General features: G+C 39.7%; 1 protein-coding gene across 11 annotated transcripts in view; it reads right to left on the bottom strand.

Moving 5' to 3' along the window:
* The window catches only part of ARFGEF2 (ADP ribosylation factor guanine nucleotide exchange factor 2), an 83,841-nt gene that overhangs the window by 32,954 nt on the left and 26,503 nt on the right, over positions 1-24,384 (bottom strand). For 9 of the 11 annotated variants that reach the window (XR_004984310.2, XR_004984306.2, XR_004984308.2 and 6 more), the window contains exons 7-21: positions 20,229-20,309; positions 18,447-18,598; positions 15,478-15,608; positions 13,882-14,116; positions 13,170-13,269; positions 12,281-12,420; positions 10,977-11,085; positions 9,958-10,141; positions 8,211-8,322; positions 7,511-7,716; positions 4,968-5,052; positions 4,692-4,863; positions 4,030-4,181; positions 2,780-2,908; positions 1,597-1,755 (exon numbers count right to left, since the gene is read on the bottom strand). Coding sequence is in view for 6 of the 11 variants with exons in the window: in XM_045574257.1 (XP_045430213.1) it covers positions 1,597-1,755; positions 2,780-2,908; positions 4,030-4,181; positions 4,692-4,863; positions 4,968-5,052; positions 7,511-7,716; positions 8,211-8,322; positions 9,958-10,141; positions 10,977-11,085; positions 12,281-12,420; positions 13,170-13,269; positions 13,882-14,116; positions 15,478-15,608; positions 18,447-18,598; positions 20,229-20,309 (2,147 nt within the window). In the remaining 5 variants the exon portion in view is untranslated. The remainder of the gene's footprint in view (positions 1-1,596; positions 1,756-2,779; positions 2,909-4,029; positions 4,182-4,691; positions 4,864-4,967; positions 5,053-7,510; positions 7,717-8,210; positions 8,323-9,957; positions 10,142-10,976; positions 11,086-12,280; positions 12,421-13,169; positions 13,270-13,881; positions 14,117-15,477; positions 15,609-18,446; positions 18,599-20,228; positions 20,310-24,384) is intronic. The other 2 variants (XM_036417948.2, XM_045574256.1) reach the window with 2 other exon arrangements.

The following is a 24,384-nucleotide window of genomic DNA, read 5'->3' as shown; positions in this document are numbered from 1 at the left end:
CCAATCCCAGATGACAGGGCTTCACTATACCACTGAACACTGCTGAGTATCTTTACTTATAAACTGTCTTCCTCTTGACTGAGAAAGGTACTTAATTCTACCAAAGAAAGCCATTCCCTGGTTGGTCCACACAGCACACTATAAATTATTACTAGTAAACTATTAATGCCTACTGACTCCCTTTTCCAGAAGCTGGGGAGAGCTGGAATCTCAAGCATGTGAATACTTGTGGCCAAAAATTTATTGGCTCTAACCTGATTTCTCAAGATTTCTGACCATTAAATAGGCGGTTAATTCATTTTTAATATTTCCAGGTGCTGCAAATGCTTGGCAACCAGTAGAAACCCCACATAGATCATACCTCCCAGGTTAAAAAAATAAGTTGTAGGAGAGAAAGCAGCTATTCATTAATTCACTAGGTAGTTATTAAGACACCTCAGAAGACAGGAAATTATTTTTTAATTGACTTTTTCTTTAAAGAGAAAGAGGAAGGCGGGTGGGGGGGAGGGAGAGAGAGAGATAGAGAAACATTAATTGGCTGTTCCACCTATCCATGCATTCATTAGTTGTGTGTGCTGTCTGGGGATCGAGGATTGAACCCACAACCCTGGCATATCAGGATAACGCTCTAACCAACTGAGCTACCCAGCCAGGGCAGGAAATTATTTTTTTTTAAAAGTACCCAACTTATGAAAAGCAAAACACCCATCCTTCATCTTTTCTAACATGAAATACTCCAGAGTTGTATATCGAAAGGAAAGGATGGGTGAAAATGGACAAAGGTCTGTGCCATGATGATCAAGATAATAACTAACAATACTGTGCTTCTCTATATCCTGTATTTCCTGTAAACTGCAGTAGAGGCTCAAATTGATTTAAGTTTGAGTTTTAGGCAAATGTGACCAGAGAGTGCATGATGTCTGGTTGTCTCTCCTTTCCGCAACATCATTTTAAATGGCTACGTCACAGAAAAGAACTGGTGTACCACACTTTTTAAAAAAGAGCAATCTCTCATTGTTGGAACATTTAGGCTGTTTTTACTTCAATCTTTTCCTTAGAACTAAAGTTTCGATGACTTTTCAAGCACATTTGTACACATAATTATGTGAGAATGTTGGGATATTGTTTAGTTAAATGAAAATGTGAACCCACTTGCGATTTTCCTAATGGCTCACTGTAAATGCTGACCATTTTTTAAAAGAAAGAATTGGGAGATAAATCAAGCTCCTAGCTTTGTCCTAAATCTACTCGTGATGGTGAGAACTCCCAGAGATGTGTAAGGACTGGGGGAAAGTGGCATTAATGTGGAGCAAAGCTGTCACGATAGCAGTGCACTCTGTGAGGACACTGGCCGGGGTGTAAGATCACCTCATGAGGTGGTGCATCTGAACAAAACCATTTCCCTCACCACAGCCCCAGAGACTGACCTTTAGATATATGATGTATTTGTGGATAAGAGAAAACCTAGAGTTAAAGTTAGGCTCGACTTCGAGAAAACGGAAAGTGACCAAAGAGAAACTGACACTGAATAAAAGGAATGCGGTAGTCACCTGAACTAAAAAAAGGCCATTACCAGGCTTTCAGAGAGACACACACCTCGTGCCAGGAATTCCCAAGGTAGTTGCCATCAGTGTGAGCCACTGTGATAAGCGTCTTTATGGTGTCAATGTTTTTCTGCTTCATTTCTGTGATGCTGGAGCTGGCTGTCAGCAGGGAGAAGCGAGCAAGAGCCTGAACGTAGGCATCTCGTTCCAGCTGTAATGGAAGTCCAGAGAGAACATTGACATTCCACCCTGAGCATGACCGTCTTCACATATATGGGCTGGTGCACTGGGCTTCTCTGATACCTGCACACACGACAGGCTTCATGCACACTAACATACCAGCTATTCCACGCTGGTGTTCTCCTACTGTCATAACATCCCACTGAGGCTCCCACACACCACATGTTTGAGAACTAGCCCTTTCCTTTTCAAATGACCTCAAACTTATGTTCCTGTTCCATTCCCTTTGGAGGGAGCAGAGGAGGAATCTGCTGAATGCTAACATTACCCATAAATTCTGGGATCTGTAACAATCCTGCAAGGTAGGCCTATTTTTTTCAAGTTTACAAATGAGGAAATGCAAGGTATCTTAGAGAGAAGTTAGCTGGGCCAATGTCACATGGCTAGAGAAATAGCAGAGCTGGGTATTGAAACCCAGATTGCCTGATGACAAAGCCTATGGTCTTGGTACAAAAGAAAATGTTTAACTGTAAAATAAATGGGAATAGAAGATTGAGTTTTTCCAAATAAATGGATGCAAATTCTTATTGACTTAGAAAATGAATGGGATTGACAATGTCCTCATTTCATGACAGTTTAAAAATTAATTTTATTTGCTAGAACTTTCTAAGATTCAAAAAGTTTACAGACATATTCATTTCCTAATGAACTATTTGCTCCCCCCAGAGAAGATCTGGAAATGAGGGAATTATAATAAAAGCTGATTTTAAGCACCAGGGAAGGCAAGTTAGGCAGACCAAATCCAATCAAGTAGCTTGAACTTTCAAAGGAAGTTTTTCAACTGTAAAACCTTTTAAGAGACTATTAACCAAAACCTCCATTTTTCCCTCCCAATGAGGCAGTTGCTAACACAAATCTGTGGGCTGCTTCTCAGTGGGCACAAATAAGGAGTTGGCTGAGATTTTACAATAAATGCCTGATAGTTTCTAGGTTTTGCCAAATCTAAAAGAACACAGCCTACCAGCATCTCTGGAACTTTGTTAACTTACACCCACCTGCATTCCAAAGATGCAGGCGATCCGGATTGCACAGCGGATACCCTCCAAGCACAAGGAGGCCACTTCAGTGTCATCACAGTTCTGCAGTCCAATGCTGTAGGCTGCCAACAGCGGCGTCCACACCAGCTACCAAAGAAGGAAGGTTTCAATAATGTCTAGAATTTCAGTGGAAAGAGCACTTACAGGCCATACTGTTAGTTATGAGCACAGCCAGAGTGCCAAATTAACTGCTATTTTTATTTCAATCTATTCCAGTTACAATATAAAACAGTGGTCAAAACTATCACTATGGGGATGCCATATACTACATGTACAGATCAAAAGAAAGGATGGTAACTCTGTGGCTAGTGTGCCACCTCTATGCCTACCTGTGCTCACAAAAGACATCACTAATCAATGAGATCCCACAGTGTAATAGGCAGCATTACCAATCAGAGGTTAGCGTGCAAAAATAAAACCTATAGGCAACTTATCTCCTGTAATTTAATTAATTAATTGAAAGAGCCCTAATTCAATTATTTAGACTTTACCTATCCTCCAATTTTCTTGTGAACTTCCTGAAAAGAAAAGCTCACAAAAATCTAGAATTGATCAATGTAGCTTTAGAACGTGTTTCTTTTTTAGACATTTTAAAAATAGAGAGGCCTCAGGTTAAGGTGGTGTACCTCCACCAACTCTCATCTGATAAACGAATCCTGAGGCCACTGAGATGAGCTATCACAATAAAACGGACTCTTTTGCCTAAATAATTATTAATTCATTAAATTTCACCAGCAACCCTGTATTTGACCCCATTTTATAGATGATGAACAGAGAGAGGCTGAGTAACTGACCAAGGTCACAGAACTACAAAGTGGCCAAGGCTTGGGGTAAAGGGAAGTAGAGAGTATAGTGGTGGATACAGGATGGATGGAGACTTGACTTGGGGTGGTGAACACACAATACAATGTATGTGCACCTGAAACCCGTCTTAATTTTATTAATCAGTGTCATCCCAATAAATTCAATTAAAAAACAACATCAATAAAAACGAAAATGGCAAAGACAGGGTTCCAAACCAGACATTCTGACTGCAGAGCCTATCATCATCATAGGGCTTCTAGAAAGGATTCACCTTCAGAAAGCAGTTCCCAGAGTTGGCCTTTCCTCTCCTCAATCTCTTCCCCATTATATACTCGCTGGTTAGCTTCCGGCTGGTTAACTCCAGGATTGGGGTTAGCCGCATCCTAACTTCTCAGGATACTCACTTTGAACATTGGCCGGACGTGGTCCAAGTGTGTGGCACTCGTAAATGGGGCTTTGGCATGGCTCACAGCCTCCATTAGAGCTTTGGCTGTTTTAGCCATTTGTTCCATCTCCAAATTGTACAGCAGCCGTCGCTGCTTTTCACTAGCTACATCTAGAGAGAAATAAGAGAATAAGAACTAAGACTCACTGAGTGCTGGCTAAGTGCCAGGCACTGCTTCAAAAAATTTATAATAACCAATTCACAAATCCTCCCAACCATCCTATGAGTCTGTTAGAAATATTATCATCATACAATGAGGCACAGAGGTGTTAAGTAACTTACACAGGGTCACACAGCTAATAAGTAGTACAGCTGGGACTTGAGTGGCTCTGGAGCCTGCACTATAAACCTCTACACTCTGCTGCCTCGCAAACAAAGATATGGGTAGCTTCAAAAGTGCCAAAACTAACAGAATTCTAATCAAGGTCAGCAAAATCACCACTTGTATCAAAGCAAGTTTTAAGGAACATTTTTGGAGAGCAATTCAGATTAATTAACCACATTTCTTATTCAGTTATCTATATATGCAAATTAACACCATCATCCATAAAATGAGCTTAATCATGCATTCTGACACATTTGAAAATTGCAGTGAATATAAAGTTTGCCATTAGACCTTACTCTGCTTAGTAGATTTGGTTGCGATTGTGTGCTCCTTTGTTTCTTTCATTGCAATTTTCTTGCCTTCTATCTCTTCATAGATGCTTGAGAGGTATTCTTCTGGTAGATCTTTACTATCATTGATGCCCCGATTCATTTTAATATACTGTTCTTTTGTCATTTTATTTTTTACCTATAATTTAAAAAAATTTCAAAAAGCATTTAGAAAATATCCAGTGGTCCAAATCAAGCTACTGATTGAGCTACCATAATATATAAATCATTAACATACTGTACCTGAGGGCTGTGCAAGTCTGTAGTTAGCATAATAATCGAATATGCTAGGACGTACGCAGTGTCAGCACTAGCAAAAAGTGTTTGCCTGGAAAACAAGATTCCAGATGTCAGAACAAGCATAGAGATGAGGCTGGGACAGTCCAGTGCTGAATGGGGACACGCTTCACTGAAAGCAGGCGGATTGCTCCACATGTTGCCAAATGAGTAAAGAGTTTTCATGCTTTCATCAGCGTGTAAAGGTAGTTAAGAATATGTGTCAGCTTTAGATTTCTTTGAATAAAACAGTTTCAAGTCAGTTTTGTAAGAAGATCCCCAAGTATCCTCCAGGTTGAGACAAACAAGGCACCCTCACTCCTGGACATCAACCCTGCAGAGTAAGACCCTGAGTGTGAGGCCTCTTCTAGGTAGCACCCTTAGTGTCTCGCTTACCACAGGCTGGTCCTCTTACTGTCCGCAAGCACTTTGTGCTGGGCACTGGGTAGAAAGCTGACTAAAACTGCTGTCCAGTTATCAACAGTTTACAGTTTACATTACCCACTGTAATATTTAACAGCAGAAATACAAAGGAACTATTTGTGTGTTCTAAACATTATGCTGGTGATGTCTGACTATTTTTGTCTTATGCAAGGATAAAAGGACAAAAACTGGTAGATGCACAGTTTCATAATAGGTGAGGCTAAAGCTAGAAAAAACTGGTCTGCCCAATTGCTTCCAATAGGAAAAGGAGAAATTCTGAAGAACACACAAAAGGTCTGCATTCTAATGTGAAGTTTAATTAGGCCACATATTTTCTGATTAAGGGAAACAGAACAAGGTCTCCAGGTCCACAAAGGAAATACAGGCATACCTCAGAGATATAATAGTTTTGGCTCCAGGCCACCACAATCAAGTGAACATTGCAATAAAGTAAGTCACATGGTTTCCAAGTGCATATGAAAGTTATATTTACACTATAGTAATTTGTTAAGTATGCAGTAGCATGTCATGTATATTCTTTAATTAAAAATACTTCATTGCTAAAAATACTAACCATCGTCCAAGTCTGCAGTGAGATGTAATCTTTTTGCTAGATGTCAATAGCTGCTAACTGATCAGAATGGTTGTTGCTGACGGTTGGGGTGGGTGTAGCAATTTCTTAGCTAACTGTTTGGTGCAAGAGGCCTAGTTTTCAGCCTATCTCAACTTTTGACATACCTTCCTCACAATTATTTCTAGCTTTTGGTTTAATATGAGAGATGTGAGACACTTCTTTTCACATGAAAACTTAGAAGCCACTGAAGGGTTATTAAATGGACTAATTTCAATATTGTTGTGTCTCAGGGAACAGAGAGGCCTAAGGAGAGGAGAGAGACAAGAGAACAGCCAGTTGGTAGAGCAGCCAGAACACACACAATTATTAAGTTCACAATCTTATACGGGTGCGATTTGTGCTTCCCCAAAATAATTGCAATAGTAACATTGAAGATCACTGATCACAGATTACAGTAACAAATATACTAATAATGAAAAAGTTAGAAATACTGTAGATTATCCAAATGTGGCACCGAGACACAAGTGAGCAAATACTTTTGGTATGCCTATATATTTAAAGTAAATAACATATAATTATGTCTTCACAGAAATTCTAGCACCCATTTAGTTAGAATGACCAGATGATCCCTTTGCTGATCATGCCACCTCCAGGGGACAGCTTGCCGTGGAGGACTGGAATCAATTAATATGAAAACCAACTTGATTAAAGAGAGAAAATGTTATCAACATGTTTCTACTGAACAATTTTACATCATTTTCACAGTATATCCAGACATTTTTATCCTAGTAACTTCATGTTCAGTGAAAAAAGAATGAGCTTTAATTTAGGCAAACCCATATCCAACCCTGGCTCTGCTATTTACTAGCTGATTAATTCTGGACAGGTTGCTCAATGTTCCAGAGTCTGTTTCCTCATCTGTAAAACGGGGATACCATTCGCAGGCTTACTATGAATTAAATGTAACACATGTAAAACTCATGGCCTGGCTGACACATAGCAGGTGTTTAATAAAGGTCAGTTCTCTTTTCAATTTCACTTTCTACAAAAAACATGAACTACCTATGAAAAAAGGCCCTAACATGGAATCATGCACTTAGATGGGTTTTATTAGTTACAGAGCCATTTTTTGTAACCTGCTCATCAGTATGCAATTAAAGAAAAACTAAAATCCTAAGATCTATCCCATATATTAAATCAGGGAGTTATTTTTGATTAGGGAAGAGGTGACCAAGTGCTTCCTCTCAAACCATAATAATTTCTTATCATAATAGCGTGGGCAAGTTACTTAGCCTCTCAGATCTCAATCTCATTGTCTGTAACAGGGGACATAGTTGCTCTGAGTTCTTACATGAAATAATCCCTCAGTACAGTGTCTGGCACATGGTGAACAGAAACTTTAGTTGTTTGGCATAGACTTAGAAAGATTACACTCAACCCCCAACCAAACTAAGATCAGTATTCTGATGGAAGCAAAAACACGATGTACAAGGGATTTAAACATGACGCTCACCCCTGATTGCACTCTATGTATCTTGCAGCAAACTTCTCCATTAACCGATCAATCTTCTGGGCTTCCCCGGGTAGGCGGAAACCTTCTAGAAATGTCCGCAGGGCTGAGACAAACTCCTTTTCACAGAAGTCAAGTTGGTCCACATAGGCATACATCACCTCCTTGTTAAACCTCGTGCTGTCTCCCAGGAAATCACCCACTTGGGTCTGAAACACACACATTCACTTACATCTAGAAATTGTCAAATATGTATGCACAACGAAAGACACTTCAGTCAGAGTGGAGAGGCATAGTGCCCAGTTCAAGACACTCAGGACAAGAAAAACTACTAGAAATGCTAGGTGATTCCCTGAACTGTCTGCCCACCCAATAAATCCAGGTCAGTCTGTCCTGCCACAGAGGAGGAGGAAGCACAAGAGACTTAAAAAGGAAGAACTGATGGGGCACACTAGAGGGGGAGGTTAGTGGCAGATTGAACAGTTTCTAGCAGGGAAGGCACACTTCACTTGTCAGGTGGTTAGTTCATTCCCTTCAAAGAGCTTTTTGCATCACTGGCCAAAGGGAAGAGTAGGGCTGCTATAAGCAGAGGTGTGGACAATAGCCACTGCACTCAGGGTCAGACAATCTCTATGTTAAACCTGGTACGTTCTTAGTGTCACTTGATAGAACCCACTTGCAAGTGCTCAGTTCTCAGTCTTACAGAATCGAGACGCTCCTCCTGGTGCAGGAATTGGGCAATCTCTTCAACTGATGTTCCCAGCATGCTCTGCTCCTGAAGAAACTGGATCCCTCTCTTGGGTTTCTTGTTGAACCTGTTTTAAGAAGAAATGAGATACGGATTGCTCATTTAAAAATCTGAAGGATAGAAGTACCTGGCATTTGAGGTAGGTTAACAAGCCATCATATATCAGCTAGGAAGGTCTTATGTATCCTGGCAGGTTTCTGAATTCCATCTTCAATTTCTGACCTAGCTATACAGCAAAGTCTGTTGGTTGCCACCCAATATCCGTACTCCCCTTCTCCAATATTCACAAAACCCTAGATGTTTACCTGGGGACACAATTCCCTGAAATAAAAACTACATTTCCTTGCCTTCTCCTTAAACAAAGTACAGCCACGTGATAAAGTTCTAGTCAGTGAGGACTGAGCAGAAATGTTATGGGTACTTCTAGGAAGGCTCTTTAAACAAAGCCGACTTGACTGCGAGGTATTGTCTTTTTGCCCTTTCCCTCTTCTTCCCCAGAATATATGTGTGATGGCTAGTGCTCCAGCAGTTACCTTAAACCATGAGTCAACAATGAAGATGCAAATTGCATTAAGGCTGGTGAAACAGAAAGCTAAGAGTAGCCTGGATCTCTGATGCCCATAGAAGCCACTATAAAAGCTCTAGACTGCTTTTATGTATTTCCTGTTAAAGGCAGGCAAATTTTCCACTAAGGTATAAATTCAACTTATTTACCAGGCTGTGCACGGGAGCACAAACTGTTGCAAGGGTTGTGAAGGAAGAAGATGAATAGGGTGCAGGAACAGAGAATAACTTGGGACATGTTAGATAGTGTGGTTACAGAAGGCCACTTTGAGGAAGACGTTTTGCCAAGTCCAAAGGATGAAAAAGACACAAGAGTATTCCAATCAGGGGGCACGAGAACAAAAACACCAGGAAGTATTTAAAAGACTGAAATGATTATGTGATTCAGGGGTATTGGCAGATGAGATTATCGAGAAATGAGGTCAGCAAGATGGGCCAGAGGCTGGGTCAGGATGTGATGAGAAAATGGAAAACCTGGAATGACTTTAGGCAGGGCAGTGATAAGATCTAAGTTTTCAAAAAGATTACTTTTGAGGGATGTAAGGATGGTGACAGGAAATGAAGAGATCAACACTTCAATTACTCAGAAGTTGGACAGGATATAAATGTGTGCATATGTATTTTTGTGTGTAAAAGACTAGAAAGAAACACATTAAGATTTACCAGTGATTACAATAATGGTAAGATTTTTAAAGATGTAGGGCTGAAATTACTTTCAAATGGTTCAGAAGAAAAAAATACACAGGTAACACTAATGTGGCAGATGTTAATTTTTCTGTATGTTAAAAATTTTCATAATATATAGTTGGAAAAAATGTTACCAATGGTGATTTCCTCTAACAGTAATTTTACGAGCAATTTTAACATTCTTGCTTTATACTCTTCTATATTTTCTAGTAGTTTAATTTTTTTAATTAGGGAAAAAGAAAAAAAGACCAGGCATCAACACAAACCCATTACATTTCTCTCTAACACACAAACTCACTCACTCTGCTGGCTTAATCAGGCTCAGCTACCAAGTGCCAGCACTCGCCTTCTGTACTAGGCATTTCCCTTTGAGGAGCCAGCCTAAGATCCTCAGAGATGTGGCTTTGTCAGAGGCCCCAAGAGATGCAGCTAAAGTAGCAGTCACACTCACAGCTCAATGCCATGTTCAATGATTTCTTTTTGTTGCTTGATGACCTCAAACTGCTCTGGATCATCCTGGATAGTTGTCTGGGTCCCTGAGGACACTGTGGACTCCATGGAGGTCACGCTGCTCCGTCTCGTCATGTCGAGACCTTTCCCATCCCCCATTTCCTGATCTGTGGGCTTCTCCTGACCTGCAATGACATAATAGAAAAGAAAACCGTATTAGCAGAAGAGAAACAGATATCGCTGAACTCAGGTCTGGCTCTGTAATTCTTTTCCACACCTATAACAATAAGTTTGCACTGTCAAGATCATAAGTATAAAACTGTGATATTACTCTAATCCTTTACTTAAAAACTTACATTTTTGTGGAGTTTGATAAGTTAATTCTAAAATTCACATAAAAAAATTAGAAAAAAAAACAGCCAAGACACTTGCACTGGTGCAAGAGTAGACAAATCAATAGAACAGAATAGAAAATTCAGAAACAGACATATACACACAAGGAAAAATGGTATGTCATAAAGGTGGACTTTTAAATCAGTGAGGGAGACTAATAAAAATGTTGCAACAGCCAAAATCGGTTTGGCTCAGTGGTAGAGCGTCGGTCTGTGGACTGAAAGGTCCCAGGTTCGATTCCGGTCAAGGGCATGTACATTGGTTGCGGGCACATCCCCGGAAGGGGGTGTGCAAGAGGCAGCTGGTCAATGATTCTCTCTCATCGATGTTTCTATCTCTCTATCCCTCTCTTCCTCTCCGTAAAAAATCAATAAAATATATTAAAAAATTTTTTTTGCAACAATTGGTCCTCCATTTGGAAAAGCGAAGCTAGAGCACAACTCATACTATCCCTCTTCCAAATTCCAGATGAAGATTAAAAAGCAGAACCTTTAAAATACTATAGGTATTTAGAAAACTAAAGTGTTTTTTGCTAATTCTAAGACAACTATAACAGGACAACTTTTCCCAATAGCTGTAAATAGCCAACTGTGAATGGAGGTGGTGGGGGCAGCAACCCTTTCTCACCGAGGCTGGTCTGGTGGTTGGGATTCACATACAGGTCTTTGCTCCACTCCACCATGCACTTGAGAATGGACACGAGGCACTCTAGGCCTTTCTTCCTCAAACTGAGCTCCTAAAGGACAAAAGTGACATGGCACAGAGACTTAGTTGAGAACCGCCAGCAGGGTCGCCTAAGACCATTGGGAAAACACAGATATTTACATTATGATTCATTAACAGTAGCAAAATTACAGTTATGAAGTAGCAATGAAAATAATTTTATGGTTGGGGGTCACCACAACATGAGGAACTGTATCAAAGGGTCGCAGCCTTAGAAAGGTTGAAACCACTGGGTTAGGGGGTGATCAGTCTGGCAGGCAGAAGCGGTTAGGGGCAATCATGCAGGCAGGCAGGCGAGTGGTTGGGAGCCAGCAGTCTTGGATTGTGAGAGGGATGTCAGACTATCCGTTTAGGCCTGATCCCACATCCCTTGAAGGGTCCCAGATTGGAGAGGGTGCAGGCTGAGCTGAGGGAAACCCCCACCCTGTGCATGAATTTCATGCACTGGGCCTCTAGTTTCAAAATAAGACCAAAAAAATCTTGTATTATGCAGGAAATTAGTGATACTGAACACACTCTTATCTTCCAAACGACCACAAATGTATTCCCTTTTAAGGTTCACTCTACAATAAAACCACTGTTTAAAAAAATAGCATTTAAATAAAAAATTAAATGTGAACTGCAGATAATCTAAAACAAAAACCAATATTTAAGGATCAAAACAGCATCTAAGGTGGCACAGATCTCTCTATAAATCTAATGACAATATGAACATTCTAGGAAAAATGCCATAGACCAAAATCCTACACATAATTCCAGGCAGCTCTCAGACATTCTGACTAGTTCATTTAGAGGCCCCAAGTTAAAGATCCTATTCTTTATAGGTACACCGATAAGAGGCAATCTCTTCTGCTTTTACTGGAGCTTGAGATCCTGCAAGGTCTCTGGAAAGGTGACTGAGAGTGAACTTGCTTCCTATAAATATCAGTTCAAATGTCACCTCCTCAGGGAAACTATGATGACGTCATTAAAAAAATGACACCACCTCCACATTCCTTCTCTATCATCCCTGCTTTATTCTTCTCTGCAACTTATTTCTTCCTTGTCTGCTTGTAAGAGTTGTGACGGTAGCAACTGTGTGCAGGTACATACATATTTGTTTTGTATCCACAGCAGCAAGAATGGTGCATGGCACATGGTGGCACTTGATAAATGTTTATCAAAATGAATGAACTTTAAGTATAAATGAGTGTTCTTAGTATTTTTACCTGCAGAGGTGTCATTCCAAGCTCATGTCCACTTCTTCCCTGAGCAATTTTGGATAAATCATTTACGAGGCGCTCAAAAATGTTAGCAGCATTTAAATCACAGTCGTAGTTGACATAAATATCTACAACACACTGGGCATCTTGGAAAATAACAAACAGATATTATAAATTCTGATTAAACACAAATAACAGTTATGTTTTCTTATTAAATAAGATTCTTATGTCAAAAAATTTTCCCCAGTGAACTGCTAACTCCAGTGGACAGACCACAGTACCACACATAAGAAATGAATGTCTTAAGTAGTAGGGAGATGGGAGGCCCTCTCTCTAGGCCTGGGCACTACCTGAAATCTCAGGCAGTTCATTCCAACTTTCTAAGCTCACTTTCCTAATCAAAACGGGAGTAATAACTGCCTGATCCATTTCTAAAAGTTGTGTAACTCCTATGTTGGATGTAGAGAAGTAGGATGCTGGCTTTTCAGTCACACAATTGCATTGTATAAGGTAAATCCACATTTACCTACGCACACTGTCAAGGGTTGGCAGCACCAATACCTTGGATCCTGTGACTAAAAAACATTCAGCTGATAAGCAGGGTGACCAAGTGTCCCCGTTTTCTAGGATTTGAGGGTTTCTCAGGATGTGGAACTTTCAGTGCCAAAACCCCAATTTCCCGGGCAGCCAGGCTGAGTTGCTCATCCTCTAAAGAAGGTGGGGTGGGTTTGGTCTAGTCATTAGGTTAGCACTGGCCTATACAGTAATGATTTTCCCAGCACTCCATTAAAACTCAAAGAGGAGGAGTTAAGGATCTCCCTCTGGACTTTGGAAAATAAACACATCAAGAGGTTCCGGGCTAGCCAAAGGGATGAGCACCTCAGGGAGAAAATACCTGCACAGATCCTTGTCAGAGTCTGAATGACCATCCACCTGTGCTCAAAAGAACTTGTTGATGTTTCTAAAATGTTCAGGAAAATCTCTTTGAAAAAGACCTATGTGACATGAAGACAAAGGAGGACAATGATTAATAGTTTAAATTAGGGCTCAAACCTCAAAACCTTTAGAGGACAGGCAGATCCTATGATGAGGAGTGGTGTACGCCTGCTACTATCGCAATGAAACCCTAGCTGCGTGGGAACGGCTGGAGGGCAAGGGCACGGGGAACTGGGGAATACGGACTCATCAGAGGGAGCAGCTGCTTCTGAGTCACTGCCAAGAGCTGCCACCTGGAAATGCAGGACCACTATCGTGATTTTTCAAGAGAAAGTACAATAGAAATATGGATTTTCATGTAGAATCTGATTTCTCTACGTGGCAACTAATTCAGGGTAGTTCAAATAATTTAGACTAAACAAACATATTTGTGGGGGCTAAAACTAGCACACAGACGACTCGATTTAAACCTTTGGTTAAAATGAAAGGAATACAAGTTTTTTGGGCAGTAACTTTTCATGAAAAGGTATTCTTCGCTCCTCACTCATTCAAAAAGTTCTTTGGGGGAAAAACAGCCAGTAGACTGTGTAATTGCAGTTCTTGGTGACCCTGCCACCAGCAGTTGACCATCTGGTACAAAATGGGGAAAAAAATCAATTTGGAGTCCGTACCTCTATCTGCATTTTCAAGTGCATTTTAAAATTTGAAAGAAGAGTAAGAAAAATGGCCAGAGAGAGCTCAAAGACGTCAGGCACTGAAGAGACGCCGTTTTTGGACAATGCCACGCAGAGATATTGCTTGATTGCATTGATGAACATCTCGTGAGTCCTGAAGACTGGGCCGGCGTTCTGCAACACCGAGAGGAGCAGCTGCAGGGAAACCACCTTGGAGCGCAGCTCGTGGGATCTAGCAAAGAAAACAAAGAACAATGATGGGGTTAAAAGATAAAACTTAAAAATCATGTTTCTTGAGAAGTCCTCACTCCTCCACCAGTGAGAATTTCCTGAGATGCCAATGATTTAAGAACTAGCAACAGTACCTAAATGTCAAGAGAACAAGGGCAGACAGGAGATGGGTCCTTTTGGGACCTGCAGATCTTGTGAGAACAAGAACTGACAGCTTCTATTCTTTTCACCGCACCCCCACCATAAAGCAGAAGTGACACCTGCCCCTGGAAAGCTGGTTCTGCAACTCACCTGATAGAACAATTACTTTTACAACCTCGTTCATGGAGCCTAAAACATCTGGCCTTCATAGACAATGAAGATGGTGCTCTTTATCCACCTGCCTCATGCCCTCTCACTCCGCCCACAGGAATAGTAAGAAATGAGAAATTTTCATAATGGTTATATTCTCAACAGAAGAGTTGAGGGTTCTTATTAATGTTTAATAATGATGATGATAATAATAGTATCTATAAAACTCTTATAAAGTGCAAGGCCTTGTGCTTTATATTGTTTTATTAAATGGGTCTTGTAAAGTGATTTTCCATATTCCCATTTTCCAGAAACTCCTATAAGCCGTGGAGCTGGTCTTAGGTGTAAGGGCCAGGACTGAATGCAGTTCTCTCTGGCTCCAAAGCCTCTGCTTGGACACCACAGTACTGTCATCCTTGTGGTAGTTCAGTCACTACAAAGAAAGGCTGGTTTCTCTGGTTTGAATCTGGGTCTGTACCCATGCAACAAAGGTTTTCAACCAGGACAGGAAACTGAAATTTGCTCACTTCCTGCTCCTGCCCTCATTAGTATATTAAATTGTTTAGTCAGTAAAAAGAGGGTGCAGGCATATTCAAAGTAATTATTATTATTATTTTTTAAAAATATATTTTTATTTTTATAGAGAAAAAGGGAGAGGGGACAGAGAGTTAGAAACATCAATGAGAGAGAAACATTGATCAGCTGCCTCCTGCACAACTCCCTACTGGGCATGTGCCTGCAACCAAGGTACATGCCCTTGACCAGAATTGAATCTGGGACCTTTCAGTCCACAGGTCGAGGCTCTATCCACTGAACCAAATGGTTAGGGCCAAGGTAATTATTTTTAGTATATAAACCAAAAAAGCAAAACTGGGCAGAATCTTGGTTGAAGGGGACACAGAGACAATTCATTATGAAAGAACTGATTATAGGCACCACATGAATTTAAAAAGCTATGAAACTATCATGAATAAATTCCTGCCAGGGGCCAAGGCACCGGGTTTCCTGGAGCCCCTGAGATCCTCCTGGATCACCTGGGTTACAGACAGCCAAGAACTACTGTCTGCTTACTTTGGATCTGGGGGGCCTTCACCAAGGGGCTTCATGGACAGCTTGCAAAGGGAGCGAAACACAAGGAAGGCATCCTTCTGCAGAATGTGAGAGAACCTAGCAGCCACTTGATGTCCTTGCGCGTCTGATTCCTAAATAGAAAGAAATAAAGGTCAAAACAAAATGATAATTATTTTAAAAAACAAGAAATAAGTATCTCATGAAAATGCAAATTATTTTATTTATTCAATGGGGAAGTGAGAAGTGGAGGGAGGAGAAATGGCAAAATAGGAGCTATGGGGAGTTATTAAGGCAATTCTAAAACCGTGTTCCTTGTCCTTCAAAAAGTGGTTTAAAATAATTTTTAAACATTAAACATAAAAAACTACAACAAATATAGGTAATGATTTATATTAGCTTGGGTAAGAAGGTATTTCTAAGAATACTATTGCAAAGTAAATAAGAAATACGACGTGCTTTTTTAAAAATACTTCTTTAAATAAGTAAACTACATTTAAAAATAAAAGTATTTGAAACCTATGACAAGAATTAATATTCTCAATATATAGTAAGTTCTTATAATTCATTAAAAAATATGAAAACCTTTATCTCAAATAAAAAACTGGTAAAAAACATCAATAAGCAATTTACCAAGAAATGCAAATGCAAATCTAAATAACCTTATTACCAATCATTAAGGCAGCATCTTTCTCCCCATTTCAATGAGGAAATGACAGCTTACAGTGGGCACAGATTCCAGTATTACCTTCCCAGCAGGCTAATTTGATGTTAAGCCCACTCCCGGGATCAAAAGCCTTAGAATTTCCAACTCTTGACCCAGCAATACAACTGCAGGGATTTATCACAAAGAAAGAATAGGATGTGCACAAGCTTTATCTATAATGATGTTCATTATAGAACTATTGTTTCTGTGATAAAACTGAAATAACCTAAAGGCCTAATAGGGAATTGGCTAAATAGATTACAGTAATCCATATGATTGCATTTTACATGTCCATTAAAACATTAGTTAGATCTATATGTACTGATGTGGAAAGATGTCCATGAGATAGTGCTGAGTGAACAAAACAATTGAGCACAGTATATAAGACATGAGACCCTCATATGGACTTAAAAGGCTCCTTAAAGAGGTAATAATGAAAAAAGTTTGAGAAACACTAGTGAAAAGGTACAGGGAGTATGTTTAAGTGGGATGTTAAATGTTATATTACTTCCTGTTTTGAATGTTTATATATAGTCAAACCTCGGATCTCAAACATCTCCCATTTCAGTTCTCGATCAAATGGTTTAGAGAAAAAATGTCTAGGTTGTCAGATCAAACTTAGGCTTTTGACCTGACAACCCTTTCATGCTAACACCTTAGCATGACAAAAAGAGTCTCTCAGGCAACAAAGGAGAGAATGTTTTTATTGCTGGCAAATTGATGAATAGCATAATTTTACAACATAAAGAGGCTATTAAAGAGTGCTAATGTTGCTAAGGGTGTGCAAAAACAATGATCACAGGCTATTGAAGAGGTAGACAAACTGTTGCTGGTTTTAATAAGTAAAAAGTGGTTAGCCAGTGACAGCATTACAGACAGTGATATGTGAAAAAGGGAAGATGCCCATGCTGACTTCCTAAAAGACAGCCCTGGGACAAGTGCTGGAAGTGATTCATTTAAGGATAATAGGGGGTAGTTTAATAAATGCAAGAAAAGAAGTACTTATAGATTAAAAAGTATATTAGACATGTATTACATATAAGAAAGGTTAAAACAGGGAATTATTTGTGGGTTTGGAACAGATTAATTCAATTTACATTATTTCTAATGGGAAAAAATGATTCGGTTTTCAAATAAGTCGCTTCTCTAACAGCCTGCTAGCACAAATTAAGTTTGAGAACCAAGGTTCCACATATAACATTTTCAAATAAACAATAAAACTATTAAAAAAAAATTGTACTGAATGTATCGGCCTGAAAAAAATGTTCATAATGCTCTCCAGTTCCATCCATGCTGTTGCAAATGGTAAGAACTCCTTTTTTTTTTTTTACTGCAGCATAGTATTTCATTGTGTAGATGTACCACAGTTTTTTAATCCACTCATCTGCTGATGGGCACTTAGGCAATTTCCAAATATTAGCTATTGTAAATTATGCTGCTATGAACACTGGAGAGCATTAGGCTAAATGAAATAAGCCAGTAAGAGAAAGATAAATATCACATGATCTCACTCATATATGGAATATAATGAACAACATAAACTGATGAACAAAAACAGATCCAGAGACAGAGAAACATCGATCAGACCATCAAACCTTAAAAGGTAGGGGAGGCGGGGAGGAAGGGGGAGAGATCACCAAAGGACTTGTATGCATGCATATAAGCCTAACCAATGGACACAGACAACAGGGGGGTGAGGGCATGAGTAGGGGGGCAATAGGGTGGGTAATGGGGGAATAAGGACACATATATAACACCTTAATCAATAAAGAAATTTAAAAAATGTTCATAATATATATTAAGTTTACAAAATAGGTTATAAAACAGCATGTATATTGTTATTCCATTTAAGTGACAAAATATGTGAAGGGTAGGAAAATTTAGAAAGCTATAAAGAAAATGTTAGCAAAGGTTATCTTTGAGTTATGGTGTTATGGATGACTTATATTTCTCTGTTTTTTCATTCTCTACATTTTATTTTCCTATAATAAATGCATATTACTTTGAGAGAGAATTAAAAAGGGCAAGAAATATACGTGTTAAAATTCTGAATAAACAAGGTTTAATAACAATGTTGAATACAATCAACATCAATTAGCATGTTCCAAAATGGACCTACTAACCAAGAATATCAGGCCAGGACTCTGACCAGTAACAGAATAGGGCTCACTGGTTTTCACTCACTTCTTCTGGCAGAGATTTAATTCTGCATCTTCTAAAAAGGTAAAAATTGAAATGAATCCATATGAGAGAATCATCAACATACCAGGTTATCCGCTGACGACAAGGACTGCCTGTCATCTGGTATTCCATTGGTCTGTGAGTTTTCGTCCACTGCTGATGGGACAGCACATTCCTGTCCCTCCAGTTCACCAACAGCCCTCTCGGATTCTGTCAGACTGTATTTTTGTGCTGCTTCTTCAAACACAAGTGCAAATATCTTTACCAAGTTAGTACTTATCCTGAAAGGTAGCCTGCCATCAGGAAGAAGTGATTCATGTAACCTTCTAGGTACTGCTTTTTCCCTTTCCCTGCATCACTACTCCATGACTGACATAATAGGCATTGAAAAAGGCTTGCCCAGAGTGATGCGTAGGTTTTCCATGTGTCTGTTATCCACAGTCCCAACACCAGGATCTTGGTTAATACTGCAGTCCATGTCAATGGTACATCCAGAAATGTGATACAGCAAACCTGCCCTATCCTTCCCCTTCTCAAGAAGATTAGAAAAAGCTAACCATGAAAAGTGTAAATTATTTTTAAAAGGTCTATTAATGCAGGGGTTAGAGAAAAAGAGCCACATAAATTAAAGAGTTTGATAAGTTATGAAATAAAACCTCAGTTACAAAGAAAAGAAAGAAAATGAAGATGTGAGCTTCCTGGCAGCCAAGTGAACAATGGAAAGAGAAAGTATTAATAGATTTTATCATTTAATGAAAGAAAGCTATACTTGATGATTAGCAGAACAGAACTCCATGAGAATTTACCATGTAGATCTTTACATATAGATGGGACAACAAACAACTTAATAAGCACAATCTTCCATAATGGTTTTACAAAGCATATATTCATTCGACAAATGTTATCAAGTGCCCATTATTTACCAATTTCTGTGCTAGGGACTGAGGGATATAGCAGAGAACAAGACAGATGAATGTTTATTATGTGAGCACTTCTTGTAGTGGCCACAGAAAACAATCTAAGCATGTGAAATAAAATTATTTAATTTTAAAGATATTTCTAAAAGGGTTAAATAATGAAATCTATATATACAGCTTGGTGGGACCCTAAATCAACAAAAGGACAGGCTTAGAGCAGAAGGTCACATTTCTTTGATGATAACCTTCAGTAAGAAATACATTTTAAAAATCATGAGCTTGTACACATGTGCACATAACTGAAGTGCATGTTTCATGAAACAATGCTTAACACATCACATGCAATGCATTCAGTTTGTATTCTATTTATTTTCTTTCATTTAGAGAATGCTCACTGTAATCCACTACATTACTGATTTCTTAACCCATAATGGTCTATTGGCATTGGAACTGAGCTGTACAAATTTAGTTCCACTGAAACCACACTGAAAAACTGAGGGAGTTATGAATGAAATATAACAAAAGAACAAGCTTCCATATGCATCTGATACCTGCTGACATAGGGACTGTCTGCTCAGCAAGTCAATGGCTAGCCATGATAATTCAGCAGTAATGGACACCACGTCGGAGCTCACAGCCCACTCCCGGGTAAAACTGCATGTATATAGGAGTGGTCCTCTGTGTCTCTGTGTGGAACACTCAACCCTAACACTGTCAGACTGTGCTTCTTGAGCCCAACCCGAATGAGAATAAAATGACCTGCTAAAAACAAGTAATTTGAGTTCCATATGAAAGATGAGGAGACATGGGCAGATTCATTTTCCATGGGCTCACGGGGGGTAAGGGGGTGGGATGGAGAGGAGGGGCACACTACCACTTAAATATATAGATGGCTAAGGACTTTTTTGAAGGAATGGGGTAGAAGGAAAGGCTGGGTTATTGGTTCTTACCTTTGACAGCAGATGTGACCACATCTTCTAAGATCTCCTTCACCACCTCCTGGGCTCCATTGCCAGTCCCTATACACACACACACAAACACAAGCATATACATGTGGGCATTTCTAGGGAAAATAGGAAGAGATTTTGTCCATGCTCTCTAGAATCAAATTTAGAAGGCAAATTTCAAGTCCCATGAAATCTGGAAATTTTCAGGCAACATCAACTATGATTTCAACTTTCCTTTATGGAACACTAGTACCCCTCCGACTTACACACACTTTTCCTTCCTAAGTTACAGTTGCTCTAAATCCCAGGATCCTCCTCCTCACCCCCAAGTTGGAGGGAGGAGATGGATTTTATCCATCTATGGTTCCTGGCAAAACAAGACGGGTTCTCATGTGTCTTCAGCTCAGGAACATGAGGAACTACCTACCTTCTGCTGCCTTGTTTTTCCCACAATAAACGTAGAACTTAGCATGAGATTTTCAATGTGCTAGTTGAAGATTTACTAAAATTTAAAACATCTTTTTTAATTAGTTCTTTTTTTAAAAATATATTTTTTATTGATTTTTTACAGAAAGGAAGGGAGAAAGATAGAGAGCTAGAAACGTCGATGAGAGAGAAACATCGACCAGCTGCCTCTTGCACATCCCCTCCCGGGGATGTGCCCCCAACCAATGTACATGCCCCTGACCGGAATCGAACCTGGGACCTTTCAGACCGACGCTCTACCACTGAGCTAAACCGGTTTTGGCAGATTTACTAAAATTTAAATGGAATTATTCTGTAATGTGTTAACAGTTTAAATGGAAGAGGTTCGGCACCATTTGTTTTTGTAGAAAACTAGATCTGTAAGAACTACTGAATAGCCCTTCTAGAAGTAAACATTATAAAACACCACAATGACCAAAAAGGCCATCACATTGAATAAACAAAACCAAAATAACCCTTTAAATTCTTCCTCAAGAAGAATTTTCAATCAAGCCACTATTTTTGTAAGTTCCATGCTTGGTCCCCAGTGTCCTGGAGTACAGCCCAAAGTGTTTTCATTTCCATTGAACACTTAACCTACCACAAGTATTTATTTAACATGGAAAACAGGCTCTCTTTATCCATGACACTGTTCCCACCACCTTCACGTCAGATTACCAGCTGAAATATCTGCTATATATTTTTTAAAAACTAAGTCACTGTTAAAGCTGAAACTTATTTGAAAAATAGTAATAGTAAACACTTACATAGCCCTAATTGGCAGATATTGCTCTTAATTCTCCCAAGCCTATAAGATAGGTACTAGTTGTATTCTCATTTTACAGATGAGGCTCAGAAAGGTTAAAGATTTTGCCCAAGGTCAAAGAACTAAGTGATAGAATCATGATCTGAACTTAATTAGGCTGTCTGATCAGAACCTCCACATTGGCTGAGGAGAATAAAGTTTCTCCATTGTGTATAGTACTTAAAAATGGGTTATTTAAAAGCAAACTAACCAATCAGTACACACATAGTAATTGTGTACCTACAATAGCTACATATTAACTATATAAATGCTAATGTGTAATGTTGGGAGTTAAAATGTCAGAATTTAAAAAATGAACTTAAAAAAAAAGGGGAAGTGATTGCTAAGGGTGTGATGAAATGTTCCAAAATTAATTGTGGTGATTGTTGCACAACTCTGTGAACATACTAACAAGAATTCAATGATTTTAAAGGGGCAAACTTACAGTATATGCTATATCTCAACAGGTTGTTCTTTAGAAACTGACAAGAATGGCTTGCCAATCAGGAGAGGTGTGAATGGACAAATGGGGTGAGGTTCCAGGGGAAGGAGGTTAGTCATGGCAAAGAATTCTTAACCTAAAAAGAAAAAATACCTAATTTTGTGAGTTTACAAAGAGCCATCTGATCCACTTCTTAAGATAGGCAGATAAGATTGACAATTAGAAAAAGAAAACAGATGCTCAGGTCTTTGGGTGAATTATCCCCATCTACACAAATTTCTTGGGAGGCAAATTATTCCAGGCAGGCCATGGGGAGGATTCCCAGGTAAGCAGGAAAATGTATGTGGAGTGTTCATGAAAGGAGCACAGTGCCTGGCAAAGCTAGGGGTGGCTATGTGATGAAGGGGTGGATGAGTGGTCTCTATCACTTCAGCCCAAGGCACTGTCTCCGCCATCTGCCTCTCAGGTTGTCCATCCTCCTTGCTTCCAAGGCTTCTCAATCCTTTCTTCTGAAGGGCCCATTCTTTCTTTAGAGCCTCATCCTGAGAACTGAAGCCTTTTGCTCTTTTTAAGGGTGAGGCACACCTCCATTTTGACCTACTATTTGCAAATTTTCGGTTTGTTTCTCACAGGCAATCTGATTCCCACACTTTTGGGAGAAGCCTCATGGGGTACACCAACTATTGGCAATGAAATCCACAGCAACATACTACCTGCAAATCATTCTCACAGTATTTTAAGTTACTGTGTTTCTGCAAAACTATATTCTGGAAATCAAGCCCCCCCCCCCCCCCCCCAATTTGTTCAAAATACTGTATTTACTAAGAGTCTGCCATATGTGTTAGGCACCATTCCAGGTGCTGGAAATAGTTATAAAAACGGCGGCCTAGGTCTCAGACTGGGCACAAATAAACATTAACTCAGTTAACTTCAAGTAGTGATAAGTGCTATGAAGACGAGAGGCTAGGGGACAGACATGACAGGGAACTTCAGAGGGTGATCTGTTTGAAATGAGAGACTTGAAGATAAAGGTAGGGCAAAGAAGGGATAGGAAATACAAAGGCACCAAGATCACGTGTGGCACTTCCAAGAATCAGGAATACTATTTGTACATGTAATGTACAGGAATACTATTTGAAGGGGACAGAAAGGTGGGCAAGGGCCAGGTCAATCAGGGCCTTGGAAGCCACAGGGACAGGGTGGACATAGATTTCGCTCTGAATGGGACAGCATGGGAAATTACCAATGGGGTGTAAGCAGAGGAGGCTTGTGATCCAATGCATGCTTTTAAGAGTTCACTTTGGCTGCCATGTAAAAATGGGCTGTAGTGGAAGCACTTTGATGCAGCTCAGAGAGACACAGCTATGCTTATTACAGGGTTTTAAAATTAACATTTGTTGATTGATTACAGCCAGACAAAGGTTACAGTAAAAACCCGGTCCTTGCCCTGAGAGTTGAGAAGGCAATGATTATGACATATACAGAGTGTGGGCCAGGAGTTTCTGAGCATCTTCCCTAAGACACACGACAGCAGGAATGAATAGACAGCACTTCTGTGCTCACCCTGAGATACATGCAATTCCTAGTGGCCACTTTCTTTTTTGTTCTTCTCTTGCGTGAACTGATACAGCACACATTCCAGCAATGACACCTGGCCTGTTCCTACGTATGCCAAGCCCTCTGGTGCCTTAGCAGTGTTTCCCAAAGTGTGGTACGCGTATCCCCAGGGGTACGGGAAGAGTTTGGTGGGGGTATGTGTTGCATTGGAGTTTGGTGGGGATATGCACTGCACCGTGCTTAGCTGTGCCTAATTCTACGTTCTCATGAGTACAAGAGGTACTCAGCGTTATGAAAATTATAGAAGGGGTACACATATGTCAAAAGTTTGGGAAACACTGACTTAGAGGATCAAAAGCTGCTCCAATCTGTACTCTCTAGTAGGGAACACACTATTGACAGAAATTGTCACCAATGTGTCAGAAGAAAACATGAGAGCAATTGTAAAGACAGGTCAGATATTTCATGTACAACAACCAGCTAGTAATGAATTATTTGACAGAATCACTTGGGAAGGTACATTCCTGGAAAAAATAAATAAATTTTGGATTGGTTCATATCAACTGTCCAAGGAAAATAATCTTATGACAACCCAATCCAATATTCCATGCCTGCCGAAGCCGGTTTGGCTCAGTGGTAGAGCGTCAGTCTGCGGACTGAAGGGCCCCAGGTTCGATTCCGGTCAAGGGCATGTACATTGGTTGCGGGCACATCCCCAGTAGGGGGTGTGCAAGAGGCAGCTGGTCGATGTTTCTCTCTAATCGATGTTTCTAGCTCTCTATCTCTCTCTCCCTTCCTCTCTGTAAAACATCAGTAAAATATATTAAAAAAAAAAAAAAAAAAAAAAGATTCCATGCCTAATACATTATTTGCTTTAAAACTATAAACAG

The sequence above is a fragment of the Pipistrellus kuhlii genome, unplaced genomic scaffold (assembly GCF_014108245.1).
Source record: "Pipistrellus kuhlii isolate mPipKuh1 unplaced genomic scaffold, mPipKuh1.p scaffold_m20_p_6, whole genome shotgun sequence".
NCBI lineage: Eukaryota > Metazoa > Chordata > Mammalia > Chiroptera > Vespertilionidae > Pipistrellus > Pipistrellus kuhlii.
The sequence above is the reverse complement of the archived record's forward strand: the minus strand, read 5'-3'. Positions and strand labels throughout refer to the sequence as shown.